This window comes from Stigmatopora argus, chromosome 19, assembly GCF_051989625.1.
Source record: "Stigmatopora argus isolate UIUO_Sarg chromosome 19, RoL_Sarg_1.0, whole genome shotgun sequence".
NCBI classification, from domain to species: Eukaryota; Metazoa; Chordata; class Actinopteri; order Syngnathiformes; family Syngnathidae; genus Stigmatopora; species Stigmatopora argus.
Genome location: NC_135405.1, coordinates 11,629,326 through 11,644,163, shown reverse-complemented (window position 1 = coordinate 11,644,163; position 14,838 = coordinate 11,629,326). Strand labels below are relative to the sequence as shown.

At 43.7% G+C, this 14,838-nt stretch overlaps 2 protein-coding genes across 3 annotated transcripts in view; both read left to right on the top strand.

Annotated features, from left to right (window-relative positions):
- plcb1l (phospholipase C beta 1-like) overlaps positions 1 to 14,271 on the top strand; it is a 76,423-nt gene extending 62,152 nt beyond the window's left edge. The window contains exons 14-36 of the mRNA XM_077587163.1: positions 808 to 954; positions 1,525 to 1,682; positions 1,748 to 1,830; positions 1,979 to 2,063; positions 4,683 to 4,863; positions 5,142 to 5,228; positions 5,302 to 5,372; positions 5,463 to 5,559; positions 5,623 to 5,707; positions 5,823 to 5,947; positions 6,010 to 6,164; positions 6,258 to 6,522; positions 6,593 to 6,697; positions 6,763 to 6,878; positions 7,185 to 7,320; positions 7,495 to 7,548; positions 7,607 to 7,826; positions 7,907 to 8,075; positions 8,400 to 8,476; positions 8,735 to 8,824; positions 8,900 to 8,957; positions 9,199 to 9,285; positions 12,439 to 14,271. Coding sequence (XP_077443289.1) covers positions 808 to 954; positions 1,525 to 1,682; positions 1,748 to 1,830; positions 1,979 to 2,063; positions 4,683 to 4,863; positions 5,142 to 5,228; positions 5,302 to 5,372; positions 5,463 to 5,559; positions 5,623 to 5,707; positions 5,823 to 5,947; positions 6,010 to 6,164; positions 6,258 to 6,522; positions 6,593 to 6,697; positions 6,763 to 6,878; positions 7,185 to 7,320; positions 7,495 to 7,548; positions 7,607 to 7,826; positions 7,907 to 8,075; positions 8,400 to 8,476; positions 8,735 to 8,824; positions 8,900 to 8,957; positions 9,199 to 9,285; positions 12,439 to 12,657 — 2,870 coding nt within the window. The 3' untranslated portion in view covers positions 12,658 to 14,271. The remainder of the gene's footprint in view (positions 1 to 807; positions 955 to 1,524; positions 1,683 to 1,747; positions 1,831 to 1,978; positions 2,064 to 4,682; positions 4,864 to 5,141; positions 5,229 to 5,301; positions 5,373 to 5,462; positions 5,560 to 5,622; positions 5,708 to 5,822; positions 5,948 to 6,009; positions 6,165 to 6,257; positions 6,523 to 6,592; positions 6,698 to 6,762; positions 6,879 to 7,184; positions 7,321 to 7,494; positions 7,549 to 7,606; positions 7,827 to 7,906; positions 8,076 to 8,399; positions 8,477 to 8,734; positions 8,825 to 8,899; positions 8,958 to 9,198; positions 9,286 to 12,438) is intronic.
- Positions 14,272 to 14,425: 154 nt separating this feature from the next.
- plcb4b (phospholipase C, beta 4b) overlaps positions 14,426 to 14,838 on the top strand; it is a 36,223-nt gene continuing 35,810 nt past the window's right edge. For both annotated transcript variants that reach the window (XM_077587133.1, XM_077587131.1), the window contains exon 1: positions 14,426 to 14,799. The gene's annotated coding sequence lies outside the window, so the exon portion shown is untranslated. The remainder of the gene's footprint in view (positions 14,800 to 14,838) is intronic.

Sequence of the window (14,838 nt, the reverse complement as noted above, 5' to 3'; positions counted from 1 at the left end):
CAGCAGTGTGCAATTTAGAAGAAGTGCAAAACAGTTTGAAGAAGCTCACAACTAAACGGCCTGGATTTTGAGTTTGGTCATTTCTTTCTAAGGAAGGAGGCATATTTTGATGACTGGCCAGAAATGAAACATTTAATATTCATCCCTGAGTGCCGCTTCCATTTAGCCTCATGGAATTTGGGAGGCGTGGCTATGATTAGCAAATAAATAGTCTCCAGAAGCTGAATGGTAATTTTCAAGGATTTCAAAAATAATAATAATAGGTGAAAACCATCAAATGACCCTGCCAACACCGACCAGTATTTTATGTTTCCCCTCCTGGCAGCATCTACACATGGGTAGGAGGGGTTTTACCTGCTGGTGGCCAGGAAAGTCAGGCCCCCCCACCCACATCATCGGTCTTCAGGGATAGCCGTGATGCCAAGAGCTGCCATTTTACACAAGACAGCCTGTCGTTAATTAAAGAAGTGACTCTGCAGAGGGCGGCGCCGCATTAATTAGCATAAAGTGGCCGGGGGGACATACTGGGGGGTCGGGCGCACGCATTACTTTGCATATTTGGTATAACGTCAGAATCCGTGTGCGTGCCCAGTAGCGCCTTAGTGGTCTTTCCTTTTTTAAAATTATTATTATTATTTTGCCTTTGAGCGCAGTATGCTAACGCTAAAGAAGACAGCGAGCGCGTGCGCCGAATTTGAATTGGATTTGTTTTTTAATAGCATAGCAAAGACAGGTTGCATCATCTATTTGTGTATTAAAATGAAAATATTCCCACAATTTTATAGTTTTTTTTTTTCATTTTCACAGGTCAGATCTCTTTGGAAGGCTTTGCCAGGTACCTGAACGGCGAGGAGAACAGCATCATTCCCCCAGAAAAACTGGACCAGAGTGAAGACATGACCTTTCCCCTCTCGCACTACTTCATCAACTCTTCACACAACACTTACCTCACAGGTACACGAAAAGCCCCGCCCCCCAACGCACATCGCAGGTGTACTACATGTACTTTTTTTGGGCCTTGTAACTCGCTCGAACAAATCGTTCAAACCAGCACGTTAAAACGTTTCCCTTCAATGATTGGATTCCGTTGTGGTATGGACTTTTATGAAGTAGACCGTTTCCTCCGATGGGAGTTGACGGAATTTCCAGTAATGGGCAAATGAGAAAGCTTTCCAATGTCTTCCTGGATGACTCGGATTTTACAGTAGGAGATGATTGGCTTGCATTTCAACATAGCCACTTTTTTTAGGTCATAATCTCGCTTGGTACGATTCAGTTGCAAAATCTGCTGAATTTGGGTCTAATTTCATGGTTTCTTTGTTTATGTCACAACCAGTCTTTGGTTTAGAGTTGCAGTATTTAATCCCTCTTTTGTTAGCATTCACGACAGTACTAAGGCCGGTCACGTAGCGGTTTAAATCCGCCTCGGCGCGATTTCTAATGTACACAAACTCTAACTGAGCATTTCATTGCAATAAAGAGCAATAAAGATACAAACTGAAATGGTTTTTTTTCTCCATGTAGCGGGGCAGCTGGCTGGAAACTCCTCGGTTGAGATGTACAAGCAGGTTCTTCTGTCGGGCTGCCGCTGCATCGAACTGGACTGCTGGAAGGGACGCACTACTGAAGAAGAACCCGTCATCACTCACGGCTTCACCATGACAACGGAAGTCTCCTTTAAGGTACGTAAAGGCAAGCAAAGTTAGGATTCGTCAAAAATGATGTTTGTATTTTTTGCCGTCTTTAGGAGGTGATCGAGGCCATCGCGGAGTGCGCCTTCAAGACCTCCCCGTTCCCCATCATCTTGTCTTTCGAGAACCACGTCGACTCGTGAGTCTGGTTAAGACACCCAAGTCGGGATGAACAATAAATTCCTTCTTAGGAACTGTAATATAGTACTGGAAAATGGAATTGAAATCGTTGCACTTGTTGCTTTCTGGCTACTAACTCCACAATCTCTTGTTGTTTTGTCTTTCAGACCCAAGCAGCAGGCCAAAATGGCGGAGTACTGTCGCTCCATATTTGGCGACGCCTTGTTGACGGAAACTCTTGAGAAATATCCCGTGAGTCTCTCGCGAACACGACGTGTACACCTGCACATTTCACAGCCAATTACCACAAAAATAATGGGATACAAGACCCAGTATTTTACGCCACACTTATTTTCTGTGTGGTCTCACATTAAGAACTGGTATCCACAGTTTGTGTTGCATTTGGCCAAGCGTGCTGGCGCCGGTCGTCCCGTCCCGTCTGTCACACTTCAAAATGGCCACCCGCAGATTTGCTACATTTTATGCACGTCTTTTAGTTTCTCACAATTTTTCACTCCCGTTCGCTCGCGGGCAGCCGCGCGCCATTAAAATGCTCCGACGACAACGGCGTAATCTTAGCGCCGCTTTTTCTTGGCGCTCCTTTATCGGGCTGGCTTCTGTTGCCATAGTTACCGGGCCCAAGCTGCCTTTGTCCCTGTGTAGCCAAACTCTCCCACGGGTGTCCTCACAGTCCAATCCAAACATAGCATTGTTGCAATTGTGGATTTAAAATGATAGTTTCAAGTGGAAATACTCGCCTTGCGCCGATACCGATACGGCAACAGAACGGTATTCAGGAGCTCTGAGAAATGAGCAAAAGTTCTTCCTCTGGCCAAGACCCATGCTCCCAATCCATTTGAAACGATGCCAACCTTCCCACTTTGTAGTAGTAAATACTTGGAAATACAACAATACTTGATCAATACTTCAGGTGGCATTCATATTGATAGAAAGTGAATCAAGTGCATTTCCAAAACTGATTTTACAGTAAATATCTTAAATGGTTAAATAAGATGCAGCAACATGTTCCCCTAGGTTGGCAGTCTTAGCACCTGGTGAATAATCCATTACTTATTGGCAGAAAGTAAACGGAACTGGCGCATGGCATCGTACCGCCGTTTGTCCGATTGTCGCCAAAGCGTATTATTACGTCACTCCAACGTGTCTTTTTTTTTTTCTTCACTGGGTCCTCCTCTGTTGCCATGGCTACCGGTCCAAAGCCCGCTTTGTCCCTTTTGTCGGCCCTCTTTCTCCAAAGCTGTCATTGTGTGGATTAACACAGGGTCATTATGTGGGGACTCTGGTTCCACACGTAGTCTCCTTGCCTCTTTCCGTATGTTCCGTCGGGAGGGAGCATCTTTTGAGTATTATCTCCCCTCAGCAGTGGCTCAGTCGGGGGACCTCATCGGGTGGAGAAGGTCAAAGCAATGACGGGCGACTTTAAGGGGGGGGGCAAGATAGGCCAATGTGGCTGGATTGGTCCAAACTGAGCCTGCAGTAAAAAAAAAAAAACATGCTGATGCTACCATAAATTATCTCCACAAAACTGCCATTTTGCCTTTTGAAACCACCTCTCAGGGTAAGAAATGAAGGATTGGATTTGCCATATTTCTTACATATTTTGACATTTCGATATGTCAGCACCCTCAAAGAATCGGCAAATTGTTGGATTTTTTTTATATATATATTTATTTTCAAAACACTAGTCCTGTATTTCAATGTCAATACATTTGATCTTGAGACTCTGGTAGTTCAAGCTGTCCAATTTAATCATAGCTATATTTATGGTAACGTCAAGCCCTTGTTAGCTTCTCTGTTGTCAACGGCCACCTTTGACGTCATTGTTTTTATTCACACGGGCTGTTACTTTGATTTATGGCAAGCTCATAAATATAAGAAGTGACAGGAAAAGTCAGCTTCCTGTTCGTCCCGCCGTAAACAGTGATAAGGACCCTCTGATATGTGTCTGACTTTGGGCCATCAACAGATTTTTTTACTCTATGTTGGCTGTTTCAGGCAGTGCATCAGGCATCTACTTTTATTTCCAGAGAAAAAGCCCTGGTGGCAGTTAAATTGAACTCACCCAAGTCATTTGGGGTCCAAATCAATGCGCTGGGTGCCGCGAATGCCAATCGGGAACGGCGTCAAATCTCATACGCAGCCGCCGGCGTGGAGCGAAGGCCAGGAAAATGAACAGCGCTCGCCGTTTTCTTGTTTTTAATTCACTTTCCAAAAACAAGGTGGAGAAAGATGGATGGATGTTTTGCTGAAAGAAATGTTTGCAGCTGATGAGTTGTGTCTGTCGTTAATTTTTTTTTAAACACTGTCCAAACGCTGTAAATAAGTGACAAGTGTGCTAGCCTGCTTTTAGAGTGCTTGTCTTCTCAAGTTAAACATAATTAGTGTTAACTTTAAACAATCTGAAAATTCCTTTTTCGCGCAACAAAGTTATCAATCAGAGCAAGACCTTTTAAATTAATTTCATTTCATCAAATATATTAAGCTTTTTTCTCTTTAACTGATGATCATAAAGTCCTTGAGTTGACGCATTTATTTACTACCACAGCATATATACCATGCTAAATCTTTACGTATACTGTCCCTCATCTGTTAAAAAATCTGCAAATTTGTCAATTTCTCCAATTCCTACCCATTGAATTCTTATTCATGTAAAGAGGTAGACAAACAAAATGATCTCTTTCTGCCCTCTGCTGGTGGTTTCAGCTCCTTTTCCTTGTTGATAAGTGCATCAAAGACACGTGCTCTAGCTAATACGAATAATTTTGGACAGAATGTTTGTTTTACATTTTTCTTGCACTGACCTTTGTATGGTTTTCATCGTTTTACAGCATTTTTCTTACTCTTCTCCAGTTGGAGTCTGGTGTTCCTCTGCCCAGCCCCATGGAACTGATGGGCAAAATCCTAGTCAAGAACAAAAAGAAGCACCACAAGGCATCGTCGGACGGCAGCGCCAAGAAGAAGCTGTCCGAGCAGGTGTCCAACACCTGCAGCGACTCCTCCAGCGTTTGCGAGCCGTCCTCGCCAGGAGCCGGTACGATTGATGTTGTTATGATGTGTTGGGGTAAACGGAGCAACGCGGTTCTCGTTGTTTAGCATTCATCACTTTCATGGCCCTCTTTATCAGATGAGTGGATTGCGGGAAGGAACGCTGCGGGTGTTAAAAAAAAATAGGCAACATGCTCAATCTGAGTGCTGTTGTCAAACTGGGAAAAAAGTGCACTTACATTTTTTAATCATGTGCGGACATTTGCTTCCAGTGACATTGACGGAGTTAAATTTTGCTTGATTTCAAACTTTTCTGTGCCGCAGGTTCCACTAAGGAGGATGCGACCGAGTCCTCCCATCCACCGGAGGGCGCCGAGCTCAGCCTGAGGCCGCAAGGAAGAAAATCCATCGGTGAGTACCAACGGATTAAAAGCAATCGTTCAAGCAACTTAGTTAACTAACTGTGTTGGACACAATTTTCAAGGTGAGGTGGAGGCTGAAAGCGAGGACGAAGACGACGATGATGACGACTGCAAAAAGGGATCCATGGACGAAGTGGGTGCCGGCTCCAGCCTGCTCTCTAGCGTACATTCCAGGTACCTCTGATCCAATGGATCTTTTTCGTCTTTACGGATCACCTTCTAGGGAACGGCAGGCAGTGAGGCGTTCGCCACCGAGGAAATGTCCAATCTTGTCATCTACATCCAACCCGTCAAGTTCCACAGTTTCGAGGCATCTAAAAGTAGGTTGACATGTTTTTTTTGGTAGGGGTTTTTGTTCAGTTTTTGCTGTTGTGCGCTTGCAGAGACCAGTCGGGGCTACCAGATGTCGTCCTTCGTTGAGACCAAAGCTTTGGAGCAGCTCACCAAGTCTCCCGTGGAGTTTGTGGAGTATCCTTGTCACTACCATCCAAATTGGACACAAACTGATACTCCACTGAGTATCCAATCAGGGACATGGCTAATTGCTAGCAGTGTTGTCCTTAATCTCACTGGCACCATTTAGGTACAACAAAATGCAGCTGAGTCGAATTTACCCCAAAGGCACCCGAGTGGACTCATCCAACTACAACCCTCAACTCTTCTGGAATGCAGGCTGCCAGTTGGTGGCGCTCAACTTCCAGACCATCGGTGAGTTTGCTGTCAACGTTCTTGTTAAAGTTTGCCAATCTGGATCCTTTTCCCGCCCGCAGATTTGTCCATGCAGCTCAACCTGGGCATGTACGAGTACAACGGCAAGTCGGGATTCCGTCTCAAACCCGAGTTCATGAGGCGGCCAGACAAGAACTTTGATCCATTTACCGAGAGCACCGTGGATGGAATCGTGGCTAATACGCTTTCTGTCAAGGTGAACAAAGACCACAACAAAAACAAACACGTGGAATTACAAACTATTGTTTGGGACTTAAACTCCAATTTTCCTCTGCTCGGTTTCTTCCAGATCATCTCAGGCCAGTTCTTGTCAGACAAGAAGGTGGGCACCTACGTGGAGATCGACACGTTCGGCCTGCCGGTGGACACCAAGCGTAAAGCCTTCAAGACCAAAACGTCGCAAGGGAACGCGGTCAACCCCGTGTGGGACGAGGAGCCCATCGTCTTCAAGAAGTTGGTCCTTCCCACGTTGGCTTCGCTTAGAATCGCCGTCTTCGAAGAAGGCGGCAAGTTCATAGGACACCGTATCATTCCTGTGTCGGCCATACGGCCAGGTGAGTGAGTGACAAAATTCCAAGGGAATTCAAAACAATTCTCGAGTTTCGGAACATCTTCTCGCTGCAGGGTATCATTACGTCAACCTGAGGAACGAGAAGAATCAAACTCTGACGCTCCCCGCCCTTTTCGTGTACGTGGAAGTCAAAGATTACGTTCCCGACACGTTTGCCGGTGAGTAGCCAGCGTGGCAATCTTCTTATCAAATGTTATCATCATTATGCGCCTTCCATGCTCAGATGTCATCGAGGCCCTGTCCAATCCCATCCGCTACGTCAACCTGATGGAGCAGAGAGCCAATCAGCTGGCTGCTCTCACCCTGGAGGAGGGCGGAGATGACGAAGCCGAAAAAGAGGTATGGCAGCATTTTTACAAAATAAAGACACTTGTAAGTATTCCCCCGTATGTCAGGGTTGTATCTTGTAATATATAAAATACTAATTCCATTTAAAATATTTTTACAAATGATTAATTAGAAGTTAGCTATGGACTACATGGGATTAATCCAGTAAAAAATGTGCCTTTATTTACACTACTCAAACTAACTTTGGAGAACAGAAAATGTCCATTTTTTGTATATAAATTTGTCAAACAGACTATGGAAATTTAATACTATATCCTTATATTTTAACAATAAAATTTGATGTTGTTTGACGGACAGGTGGAGGCAGGTAGCGACCCGCCCTCCGAGTCCAAAGTGGACCCCAGGGCCGCACTCCCGGCAGAAAACGGACTAAGCCACACCCCCATCGCCCCCAAAGCGCCGTCGCTAGTCGGACATCAACCACAATCTGCAGGTGCTGTTTAAGTGACTAGCTCCATCTCATTTTCAAGCTGAGAAGTGCAACGGAATGTAAATCAAAATTAAGCTTCTTGTGCGGGCCCTATTTTATGACATTTTCCCAAATTTCCGCGGGCAATAAAAAACTTTTTCCAAGAAGTGTTTTTTTGAAACAGTCTTTGTATCCTAGGCTCTTTGAAACCCCCTCTGAAGACCGAGGACATCATCCAGAGCGTCCTCACCGGTAAGAAGCGTCTCTTTTGTCCCAGCGACCTCCTCGCCAATGGCGTTGTCCGTCGTAGAAGTGGAAGCGCTGACCCTGGAGGAGCTAAAGCAGCTGAAGGGTTTCGTCCGCGAACAACGCAAGCAGTACAAGGAAATGAAGGAGCTGGTGCGAAAACACCACCGCAAGACGGCCGAGCTCATCAAGGAGCACACGGCTCGTGCGGCCGAGCTGCAGAGTCAGCAGCAGCGGCGGCGAAGCGCACTTCACAAGAGCCACAAACGAGACGGTAAGAAAAGGTAGGTGGCGCTCTCGGTCTACGCTTGGGTTGCCTCGACCGCAGGAAAGTTCTCAATCCGACTGCGGTGTCTGTGTGCAGCCGGTCAGAACAGTCTCTGTCCGCGCTGGACCGGGAACTGTGCGATTTGGACCTGGAGTGCGGCCGGCGTCTTTCTGAGCTGAAGGAGCAGCAACAGCAGCAGCTCCTCACGCTGCGCCAGGAACAGTACTACAGCGAAAAGTACCAGAAGAGGGAGCACATCAAGCAGGTGCCGTGAAACGGGTGACCGACTGTCAGACATGCAGAAAGTCAAGTACCGTATTTTCCAGACTATAAGTCACACTTTTTTTAAATAGTTTTTTTCATAGCCTATGATTAATACTCAAGGGCGTTTTTTCCCTCTCTGACCACCAAAAAACTGTTTATGGTTATTCAAAAACTGTCAATCTTAAATTTAGCCTGTTGTTCTCCACTTGAAATTATATTTTTTTTCTTGGTTTCTGATGAAAGAAAAACTCCCTAAAATGGAATGACGCCATTATTTTATACATATTCTTCCATCACATAACCAGATGTTTGTGTTTGCCTCCAGCTGGTGGAAAAACTTACTGCCCTGGCTGAAGAGTGTCAAAGTGCACAATTAAAAAAGCTGAGAGACATCTGCGAAAAGTGAGTGCGTCACTCACCATCTTGAAATGAAAAAAATCCTCATTTTTGTATCACAATTCCATTCTGTCTTCTTCGCTGTCCCCTAAAACCTGTTTTCTGTCCATCCTCATTCTCTGAATAAGCAACACAGTATCAACAACCATAAAAGGAGTATATCAAACTCCCATGTGGCGCATTAAATCAGTTTCATCCTTTAAGGACAACTTAGATATTTAACTGAACATGACATATTTTTTTTTAAATCATCGTGATTTACAGGGAGAAAAAAGACTTGAAAAAGAAAATGGACAAGAAGAGACAAGAGAAGATAAGCGAAGCCAAATCTAAAGACAAGAACGTCACCGAAGAGTGAGTGTTGTAATGCATGGATATGAGCTCTAGGTGTCTCTGTCGATGTAGAAACTAGTTCGTTGTTCCCCGCAGGGAAAAACTGGAGATAAACAGGTCGTTTGTCAATGAAGTGGTGCAGTACATAAAACGGGTAAGACCGAGTGAACATCGACCGCATTGCATGCAATCCCAAATTGGATTCACCCATTCTGTCTTTAACATTCTCCATCATTCGGTAAGAACAAAAAGTCTCAAAAGTTTTTACACCTCCTTCCCTACATACACTTACTTGGTCCTGGTGATCTTCACCCCTGAAGTTTGTTTTTAGGAATGCCTAATACAATGTTTACATTTTAAGCACTGCTGAAAATATTTGTGTGGGTGTGTTGAAGCTGGAGGATGCGCAAAGTAAACGGCAGGAGCGCCTACAAGAGAAACACAAAGACATGCGACAGCAGATTTTGGACGAACGGCCCAAGGTAAGACAAGTGCAGCGTGATCGATAGACACTAAATAGAGCTTTAGCTTATGGAGCAGTGTATCTCACATCGTTATGTGCGTACAGCATGTGTCTTGAATCAAACACACACTCAAAGACACGTACACATGTGCACCGTTGTCATGGAAACCTGCCCTCCTCCTCCATCCTTCATGGTTCTCTGCAATCTGCTCATTCGGAAGTGGATTCTCCATCTGTGGCGAGGCGGGAGGGAGTCCCACAACTGTGGGTGTGTGTGCGGGTATGTATGCGTCAAACAGGTTGCAGAGAATCAAGATGGTGGCCTCAGTGTTTTCTCATCATCGACTTTGATCCGCATCACCCCGACCGGCCGAGTGAGCATCAATAATGCAAGATTCCCGCAGGGAACTATAGGCGGCTTAATTATGCTAAAATGATGTGGGTGCGTGTGTGTGTTTGTATACAAACAATCACAAAGTGGAACACGTGCAATTTGGTATGATGTTTTCAAATTGGACCTCAGCTCAGTTAGTGTCATTTATCAATGTTGTGGTAACTTTTTCAACTAAATGATAAATTGTGGTATTATTAAAAACATTTTTTACAAGTGTTATAGGCAATGGTTAAACTCTTTTTAGCCTTGTTTTTTTAATTCATAACTAGCAGCAATGAACTTTTTTTATTATCATATTAAAAAAAATGGTCTGCCGTTCTCTAATTTCTTACAAATTACTTTTAAATAGGATTTCAGTAATAGTTAACTATTTGTACTTTTTTTCCAATAGTGATGAACTTTTTCACATAGATTTTTCTAACTGTAGTACTTAAGAAAAAAATGTAGAAATTTATTTTAAAGTTAGAAGTGTGCTTTTTTGACACTCCCATATTTCTGCTTATATTATTTCTTCTGGGATTGATACATTATTTCATTCCACCAAAAATACCTTGTCACAAACTGAAAATACGTAACATCCCCCATTTGAAAGCAGAGATTTCATGACCTGCCTCCCTTTAGAACTTTCATTCTGGGAATAACTGTTTTTCTCTACATTTTTACCGTTTCTGGGAGAATCTGGAGAAAAATAAGGTCGTCGAAGGACACACGCACACGCAAGAATGGCCTCCTTTCGTCTCTTTGGCTCAGTCGCCGCAGTAGACTTTCATAGTTAGGAGCCGGATTGTGTCAAGAATATCAATGGCAACAAAGTGGTTTGATTTCTCCTTTATTCCTTTTCCGCTCTCATAGACAGTGGGCAAGACCATCGTCCTTTTCCTTCAAAAATCCTCCAAGTAAGCCCAGCCCAGTCAGTGAGAATAAGCCATCCTAGACAAATAGAGGACTTGAAATTGTCGAGCTTCTCCCTTTCCCTCGACGGCTCCTCGAAATGAGGCCAGCCGGCGAAGAAGGTCACGCTGCGCGTTGTATTTTAGGAAAGGCGCGCTCACGTTTGTTGACCAAGCATCAAAGAGGTTCCTTGGCATGCGAGGTGGAACTTTGTGGTGGTGGTGGTCCAGCGGGAATGGAGATCAGATCACGTGGAAAAGTTTACTTTGGTCGCTAGAGTTGAGATCTTTTTTAAAGTTATCATTAGCTTCACTCGGGGGTGGCCCATTTTTGGTTACGATTTCATTCAGACGGCTTATCTTGAAATTTGTTTCGTAAACAAGGCGCACTGGATTATTAGGCGCAGTAGTTGTACATCAACTGTGCTAAAGTGAATTTCATGCAGTGACTAACCAATCTTGTCTTTTAGTTGGATCCTGATATGGCGGAAAATATGGTAATCGATTGGCAGCTTTTCTTATCGTCGATTTGTGGTTTGTAGACATTCACATTTTTCCAAATCCTCTTTTTTAGTGTTTAAATAGCAAATATTTGCATGTATTTTTTTTCCTTGGTTCACATTTTTTAACTAATAATGTATTTTTTAATCTAAATATCTCAATATTCAGGGGAAAGAGGTTTTTCAAAGTTTTAGATTCAAAAAATATTTTTTAATGTAAATAATTCAATGGAATCAAAGCAGGCGTTTAAAAATAGGCCATTAATGACATTTTTTTCAGCACCACCACGACCGAAACCTTTATGGCATATGCCAGGATGTCATCGGGGGGGTTGAAAGATGACAGATTTGATCAGCGGCAGTTGGCGCCAGCACGTGGACGGGCGCACTGAGCTAGTCCCACCCCCTAAGTAGGTCATGCGCAGTGCACATCGCGGTGCATTTTTAGCCATCTGCTCGCAATGTGACAGGCGACATGTCCGCTCTGTGAGACCCGCGCTGAGAGTGAGACGCCAAGAAGGATGCGAGAGCGGGCGGGAGGGAAAAAGGGAGGGTGGAAGGGAGATGATGCCTACAAGGTGACCTTGAGATGCCAAATACCAGGAGGACCCCAAAAAGCAGGTTTTTGGGAGGACATTGTTGCACCTTCACTTCAACAATCTGGCTTTTTTGGTCATACAATATCTCTCATACCTAAATTGACCATTTGAGAACCATATATCAGTCTTTCATTTTTCATGCCGCTGATTATAACAAGGGTGGTGGGGTTGGGGGGTGCCGGAGCCAATCCCAGCCAACCATGGGGACCTGCATTGGTGGCAATGGGTAGAGTGTTCAAGACTAGCATGCATGTTTTTGGGGTGTGGGAGGAAACCGGACTCCCCAGAGAAAACCCATGCAAGCCCGGGAAGAACATGCAAATTCCACACTGTAGGGACCCAGCTAGGATCGAACCCTCGATCCCAGGACTGCTAGGCAGACACGCTAACCACTCGTCCACTGGGCCACCGGGTTAGTAGTATTTTTTTCCCCTATCAAATGTACGTTAGTATACTCATCTCTTTAACAATGTACTAATATTTCTGACATCACTTGGCTTCAGCTGTGGCCGTAAATCTCCTAAAATAGAAAATTGGACAACGTGAGTGAAAAGTGTTTTGGATGAGCCCGGCGTCTTGCCCGCAGACTGTGATGGCGTTCCTCTTTTAATTACGCTTCTCCCCGGGGGAGCCGCTCGGGTAGTTAAACAGAGAAATCAGCATTAAAGCAATTATTGGCGGGCAAAGGAATAAATGTCACCATCGTGTTCAATCGAGGATTCGAAAAATGCCCCAAAAAATGTGTTTCTGAGGTTGAGGTTTGATCACATCTGTTTACCTTTTCTTCAGCTGCAGAGCGACCTGGACCAGGAGTACCAGGACAAGTTCCGCAGGCTCCCCGTGGAGATCCAGGAGTTTGTCCAGGACAGCGGCAAGGCCAAACCGGCCGAGGCCAACCCGACGGGTTCCTCCTCCGCCGTACCCGAGCGCCTCAACAACAAGACGTCGCCTTCGGAGGACGACGGCGAGGAAGCCTCGCTGGAGCGGGTCTACGACACGCCCCTGTAGAGGTTGAGAAACCTTCTGACGTCTCGGTGCGGTGAGTAGCCGCGGGGGTCCCCGGACCCCCGTGTAAATAGAGTGTTTGTACGCCACCTTTGTGTTGTCGTCGCCATTCGGGCTCGGCCGCAGTCGTGTCAGTAACTATTGAAGGATTAACTTACTTGAACTATTGCACATTTTCTTTTGTTTCTTTTTTTTTTTAATCATGTTGACGGTCGCGCATCATTTACTCTTTAACGTGTTTTTTGCACTCAAGTGACGGAAAACGTTAACCCTCAATTGTGTTCTCGACGCTGCTATTTCCTTTTAAATGCCACCGATGGATGTTGTTTGTGCAATTTTTGGTTCTTTTTTGGGGGGGGGGGGGCAGGATGTGTACAGTTTTTTGCATGAACTCAAATCAACTGTAGATGTTAAGGTAGCTTTGTAGCTGTTGTTTCCAAAGTCGGGATTTTTGCAAGAATTATGGTTAGCATGTTAAATTTTTTTATATGGACGGTGGAAAACGCCCAAAATTTCACGGGTATCACGGTTTATCGTTAAAAAAAATAAGCAGGCAGTTATGCATTGACGTATTGTTTTTAGCCATTAGCCTTTTTCGTTAATTTATGCTAACAATCCACTAAATCAGTCAAAATTAGTATTGGTTGGCCTATTAAAGAAATTATGTTACTTGTGACATACAAAAACTAGCATAATAATAAGAATGTGACAGTCAATATTTATTTTTAAAACAACACCCCCCCAAAAAGGACCATTTTAACTCTTCACTGCCAAGGAAGGTGACGAAATGATGTTTTTTTTTTTCACTTGTTGCTAGGCAGGCTTCCTACGTATAGATGGAAACTAAATGAAGTTCACTGCAGGAATATTAACAGATAATCATACACGACGATGTCATTTTTTCGCGTAATACCTTGCTGTATTGTACTTGTATCGTAATTCAATATGCGATCAACACGTTGAATTACTCTGATTTTGTTACTGATGAGTCATTTGATGGATGCCAGCTCTTTTTTTTTCTTGGGAAAAAAAAGGAAAATATTCCTAATATATAATGACAGCCTGTGTGTAAGTAGAAAAGAAAAGGACTCTTTGTATGGATGAACGTATGATGAGTCCCGTGCCTTTAAAAAAAATGAAATATTAATAATTGGTTTGCCTTGTTGTGATGTTGAATGAGTGGAATGCTGTTGTTTTTGTTAGGACGAAAATGCCGCGTGATATTTCATATTTTGGTACCACTACTGACCGAGTAACATTTGTGAAAAGGCATTGTATGATTTTGACCACTAAAGAGAGGGAAAAAATGACTTTTTATTCATAAAGTTACTAATTTATGCATCGTCTTGAACGACTACTTGATTCAAAAACGTCACTCCTCTGCTAATGCATTTGAACGTGTATGCACTCTGGAATTGTAAATGTATATATTAATATATATATATTTGGCGTGAACGCTAAAAACATGACGTGGATCAAATAACAGTATCGTGTAAAGAGAATTTTGTCTCGAATTAAAAATAAATGTGGCTATTATTATGGAACATTCCGAGGGTGGGTTTGTTTTATTTTCAGTCCTGTGCAGAAATATCGGAATAAATTCATATTGTTATTAAATTCCGACATGTTATATTTGGTGGTATTTTGTCAGCGTATTTGCCGGAATATAAGTCGCACTTTTCATAGTTTGGCTCGACTTGTTTACATGTAGTTGGAAAAAGATGGTACATTTTATTTCATTTGAATGCACTGACTTGTGACATTTATTTACCTTTAACAGCATACCTATTGAGCAATTTAGCTTAAAGGTTCAGCATGATCGCACGCAGCTTCCATGGCAGCCTGTATAAAAGTTGCTCAAGGACACTCGTGACGCCAACTACGTCGTTCGTAGCGCACGGATTGGGAGAATGGCGGGCGTGGGTGAGTGAGGGGAAGCCCTTAAAGACCCACTTCCTGTCATCTCCTTGGCAACAACAATTTTCAAGGGAGTCCCAAGAGGAACCTGAACGGCTGGGAACCAGGATGATATCCACAAATGGCCTTATCTTTGTATTTTCCTTACAAATGCGAAGAACAGATTACCCGCAGTTACACAGAAGTGCCATTATAAAGAAAATCTGAATGGATCGTCCTGTTTAAATGGTGAGTATATTGTTTTTTGGACTTCTTTTTACAATTGTA